The sequence below is a fragment of the Triticum urartu genome, chromosome 2A (genome assembly GCF_056163025.1).
Source record: "Triticum urartu cultivar PI428250 chromosome 2A, HENAU_Tu73, whole genome shotgun sequence".
In the NCBI taxonomy this organism is placed as follows: domain Eukaryota; kingdom Viridiplantae; phylum Streptophyta; class Magnoliopsida; order Poales; family Poaceae; genus Triticum; species Triticum urartu.
The window spans coordinates 534,482,117-534,487,665 of NC_141874.1; the positions used below are offsets into that span (position 1 = coordinate 534,482,117).

The 5,549-nt window shown below is 45.6% G+C and overlaps 1 protein-coding gene across 1 annotated transcript; it reads left to right on the top strand.

Moving 5' to 3' along the window:
* Nucleotides 1-867: 867 nt before the first annotated feature.
* LOC147985775 (uncharacterized) lies at nucleotides 868-1,763 on the top strand. Its single transcript, XM_087539932.1, has 2 exons — nucleotides 868-1,033; nucleotides 1,111-1,763. Exons 1-2 carry the CDS (start codon nucleotides 868-870, stop codon nucleotides 1,761-1,763), a joined length of 819 nt encoding a protein of 272 aa, XP_087396058.1.
* The last annotated feature ends 3,786 nt before the right edge of the window (nucleotides 1,764-5,549 follow it).

Genomic DNA, 5,549 nt, shown 5'->3' on the forward strand with positions numbered 1-5,549 from the left:
GAGCCAAACTGTGCTAGTCCGGTGAAAGACACTGAAATTCCAGCATCAGCCACCCAAAATCCTGAAGGCCAAGGTGATGATGTTATTATTACTAGAATAAGCCACAGCTCTCCTAGCCACCCCATCATTTTAGCTCAGCATAGTGCCAAAGAAGAGCAAATTGCCCGAGATAAAGGTAAATGGAGCAGCGACTTATCAGACTATGCTCATCTTAACGCTGATGAGCTTCATTCTGGCTTCTTGAACCGTCTGCACTCAAACCGGGATTATGAAGCTGGTTTGGTGAACTTGATGAAAGAGTGATGTGAGGTAAATTCTTCTCCCTTTGTATATTGATTTATAGCCGAAACACTATCCCAAGTAGCCCCCAAGGGCCGTTTTATGATTGTTAATCACAAACCGGGTCTTTGTAACACTTTAAGCATCCCATCATTGATCCTTGCAATGGCAGGTTGTCAATAATAGATAAGACTCATCTTGAAAAAATTAGACAACTTTCTGCAGCATAGCCCCCAAAGGCCGGTTTAACTTGGCAAGTTAATCCGGTTTTTAATTCACACAACCGTTTTTAGAATAGACGCACATTAGCCCCCAAGTGTCAAGGATAATGCTTGCATTGTTCTGGAGACTTTTATAAAATGTAGTATTTGAGAGCAAATAGGCATTAGCCCCCAAGGATGAAGTGTATAACTTGTTATATGCTTTATACTTAGCGCATATATATGTTGTTTGTTGAATATACCTTCAATGTTGCAGGCTGAACTGAGAAGCAAAGATGCTCGAAATTCTGACTTCCAAGAAAATGTGAAATCTCAACAAGCCGAGGCTGCAAAAACCAAAGAGGAGCTGACCCAGGCCCTGGCCGGAATGGAAAAGCTGAAAGAATCCTTCAACCAAGAGCGCGCTGAATGGGAAACCGAAAAAGCCGGTTTAACCAAAAGAGCTGTAGACGCCGAGGCAGCCCTGAAACCAGTGGTTGAAGAACTAGCCGATTTGAAACGCCAAATCAATGCTATGACCTCTGCTATCTTTGGTAAGTGTCTGCTTATGTATGTTGCGCCAGTCAATGAATCTTAAAACTGACCAAAATGTTGATAAAATCTGTGGCAGGCACTCGGATCGCTCATCTTGGTACAGATATGCGGATGAAGCTCAAAGCGGCATATACATTGGTTGAGCAGCTATACTCTGGGTCTCAGCGGGCCATTAGTACAGCGGCTTATAACAAACCGGCGCCAACTTTGATTAAGGAGACCCTTGAGAAGCTGGGCATGTTACCAGCCCGTATTGCCGAGTTGAAGAGAGTCGCTACCAGAGCAGGAGCTTTAACTGCCCTTATTCGAGCCAAGGCCTGGATTCCAGACCTTGAAGCGGAGGATATCATTAAAGGATATCCAGGCGTTAAAGAAGACGGTTCAAACTTCGACAATGATGATCTTCGACGGCTGACCAACCAGATGCGGCCAGCGGCCAGCAAGTTGGCTGAGGATACCGATTTGTCCCATTTTCAACCGTTTTATGATGCAGAAGGGAAAAGACAGCCGGCCGACATCCATGAAGTCGAAGAACTTGTGCCTCCGATTCGTAAGCACACTTACGCCCCTGATATTAACCCTTCCAATCTTATCCATGAGGAAGCAGTGTTCCAAGCTTTAACCGGAATCGATTGGTCAACGGCTGATTTCCAGCGTCTGGGGAGGGATGAAGAAGTGCCTACACCAACTGATCCTCAACCTTCAAACCGTCACGATGAAGAGTCCTGATCCGGTCGCTGGTTTATATGGCTACTGTGAAAAACAATGGCACTGTTTGAGCCGCTTTGAAGCTTCATGTAATAGGATAGCTGAAACTCCGTTTATCTACCATGCCATCAAGCATGTTTCGTAATACTTTGTGACAATCTGTTCCGTCCTTCGGGATATATTTATGCAATTGCCTTCCTAGGTACAAAAACTTAAAAGTGTCTAGCAGTTTACCGCTAGACGTGTCATAATATCCAAGAAGTATATAGTACTTAGATGAATAATCAAGTGTTTGTACAAAAAGTAATGTACAGAACATACCTCGTTGATTGACCAAACGTGTATACGGCAAAGGTGTTAATACCAATCCTGAACGTTTGATAATTTCATCTTCATAATGCTGGTCTATATATTAAACCAGACCGGTATAACTACCGGATTTTCTTTATAACACTGTTGACTTAGTCAAACCAGGCCGGGTCAATGAACACCGGTTTACAATTGATCATGTGCCAACAACTGATAGTTGAAAAGCAAGCCGGGTCAAGGACGCTGGTTTATCAAAAAATACTTATGATTTTCAATAAACAAAATTCAAACAGGAAAATATGTGAGGCTTTTTATGAGCTGCCAGGCTCCAAATTGAGGCTTTTCATGGGCTGTCAGGCCTCTGAGTTAAGCCATTTAACAAAGCCTTTTAAGATGGCCCTCCAATTAACCAATCATTCTTTTAACTGTGACAAGTTCAGGGTCTGTAACAGATTGACTTGTCAAACGTTCGATGGGTCATACCAGGATTACCTGGACAGGAGTGGCTTACTTGATGAAGGCAGGCTAACCCGGGTTTTTAGGTGAATACACCAGGCTTCCAAGCCGTGGCTTGATAGCCAATTACGAGGGTCCTTTCAAACTCTTTGTTGCTTTGCAAAAAGAGCCCCCAAGTAACTTTGTGAGTGATGCTCAGCGTGCGCCCATGTTTGAGTCTGTACTGTGTACAACACTCTCTTTGGCTCCACAAAATTTTCCTTTTGTGGCTGAAATGCCTATCAAGAGGTGTAGCTATGGTGTGAGGATAACCAAGCCCCCTAGTGATTTTCTTTATATCTATGCAGCTGCTAAAGCCGGTTTAACAAAGACTCCGCTTTGTCAGTTAACTTGTAAAAGCACACACATGAAATAAGAAAGAACAGATACCCCACTTATAACGGAGGCTCCGGTTTATTATATGATATATACACTGTCATAAATATGTACAGATGAAGAGCATATGGCTTCAAGTATAGTAAGGCCGAAGGAGAGCTATGTTCCATGGCCGCTTTGTCTCCTCCTCCGACTGACGTGAGTCTTCATGCTCTCAAACATCAATGAGGTAGTAAGATCCGTTGTGCAGATTTTTGCTGACCACAAAGGGTCCTTCCCAAGGGGGGGATAATTTGTGCATATCAGTCTGATCCTGGATGAGCCGGAGCACCAAATCACCTTCTTGAAAGGTTCTGGTTTTAACCCGGCGGCTGTGGTAACGTGGAGGATCTTGTTGATAAATCGCCGAACATGCTGTTGCAAGATCACGCTCTTCATCCAACAGGTCCAGAGAATCCTGACGTGCCTTCTCATTATCAGCTTCAACATAAGCTGCCACACAGGGCGAATCGTGACGGATGTCACTAGGAAGAACTGCCTCCGCTCCATAAACCATGAAGAAAGGTGTGTAACCCGTAGACCTATCGGGTGTGGTGTTGATGCTCCATAACACAGAAGGTAGCTCCTCAACCCAACAACCCGGCGTCCGCTTTAAGGGAACCATAAGCCTTGGTTTGATACCCCGTAGAATTTCTTGATTTGCCCTTTCTGCTTGACCATTAGATTGGGGGTGAGCCACCGATGCTAGATCAAGCCGCATGTGCTCACGTTGACAGAATTCTTCCATCTCCCCTTTTGATAGATTAGTACCATTATCTGTTATAATGATGTGTGGAAAGCCAAACCGGAATATCACCTTCTTGATGAATTGAACCGCCGTGGCTGCATCACACTTGCTGACTGGCTCTGCCTCCACCCATTTAGTGAATTTATCAACTGCTACTAACAGGTGGGTCTTCTTGTCCTTAGAGCGCTTGAAGGGTCCAACCATATCAAGCCCCCAAGTTGCAAATGGCCACGTAATTGGAATCATCCGCAACTCTTGAGCCGGAACATGCGCACGGTAGGAAATTTTTTGACATCCATCACATCTCTTGACTAAATCCTCTGCATCAACATGTGCCGTCAACCAGTAAAAACCGTGGCGAAAAGCTTTGGCAACCAACGACTTTGAACCGGCATGGTGACCGCAATCCCCTTCATGGATTTCTCGCAAAATCTCACAACCTTCTTGAGGAGAAACGCAGCGCTGAATTGCTCCTGAAACACTGTATGTAACTTCCCATTGAGTATGGTCATGGACTTGGAACGCCGGATTATCTATCGAGCCAACGTTTCCTCATCTGGTAAATCGCCTCGGTTCAAGTAATCCAGATATGGGATCGTCCAATCCGGTATGGCATGCAGAGCTGCCACCAACCGAGCCTCCGGATCAGGAATAGCCAAATCTTCTTCGGTTGGTATTTTGACTGACGGATTGTGCAACACATCAAGAAAGACATTGGGCGGAACCGGTTTACGTTGGGAACCAAGACGACTTAAAGCGTCCACCGCTTCATTCTTCCGCCGGTCTATATGGTCCACCTGATGACCTTTAAAGTGACCAGCCACTGCGTCCACCTCTCGCTGATATGCAGCCATGAGTGGGTCCTTAGAATCCCAAGTGCCAGACACCTGCTGAGCCACTAGATCTGAATCGCCAAAGCACTTAACCTGGCTCAAATTCATCTCTTTAGCCATCCGAAGACCATGGAGTAAAGCCTCATATTCAGCTGCATTGTTAGTACAAGGGAACATTAAACAGAGGACATAACAAAACTTGTCACCTCGTGGGGAAGTTAGTACGACTCCAGCCCCCGAGCCCTCCAACTGTCTGGATCCATCAAAATGTATAGTACAATATGTATTATCTGGTTTCTCTTCAGGTGCATGTAACTCCGTCCAATCGTTGATGAAATCCACGAGTGCCTGGGACTTGATCGCCGTGCGGGGTATATATTTGAGCCCATGAGGTCCAAGCTCAATGGCCCACTTGGCAATCCGGCCAGTTGCCTCTCTATTTTGAATGATGTCTCCTAGAGGAGCTGAACTGACCACTGTGATAGGATGGCCCTGAAAATAGTGTTTACGCTTCCGACTTGCCATAAACACCCCATACACCAGTTTCTGCCAATGCGGATACCTCTGCTTTGACTCAATGAGCACCTCACTGATCTAATAAACCGACCGTTGAACCGGATATTCCTTGCCAGGCTCCTTGCGCTCTACCACAATGGTTACGCTAACAGCCCGGGCATTAGCAGCCACATATAATAATAATGGCTCTTTATCGATCGGCGCTGCAAGCACGGGCGGTTCAGCTAGCTGCCTCTTCAGATCCTCGAACGCCTTATCAGCTGCCTCACTCCAGACAAAGTTATTTGTTTTCTTGAGCATCTGATATAAGGGAATGGCCTTCTCTCCAATGCGGCTGATAAACCGGCTCAAGGCTGTAATCCGACCGGCCAGACATTGAACATCGTTAATACACGCCGGTTTAGCCAAGGATGTAATTGCTGCAATCTTTTCCGGATTAGCCTCAATGCCTCTGTTTGAAACCAGAAAGCCTAGAGCTTGCCTGCTGGGACACCGAAGACACACTTCTCCGGATTGAGCATCATCTTGTAA

Excerpts from the sequence above, each read along its gene's own strand:
- LOC147985775 (XM_087539932.1), top strand. The coding sequence starts at position 868 with ATGGAAAAGCTGAAAGAATCCTTCAACCAAGAGCGCGCTGAATGGGAA. Across the intron at positions 1,034-1,110 it reads TATGACCTCTGCTATCTTTG|GCACTCGGATCGCTCATCTT; the intron begins GTAAGTGTCTGC and ends AATCTGTGGCAG.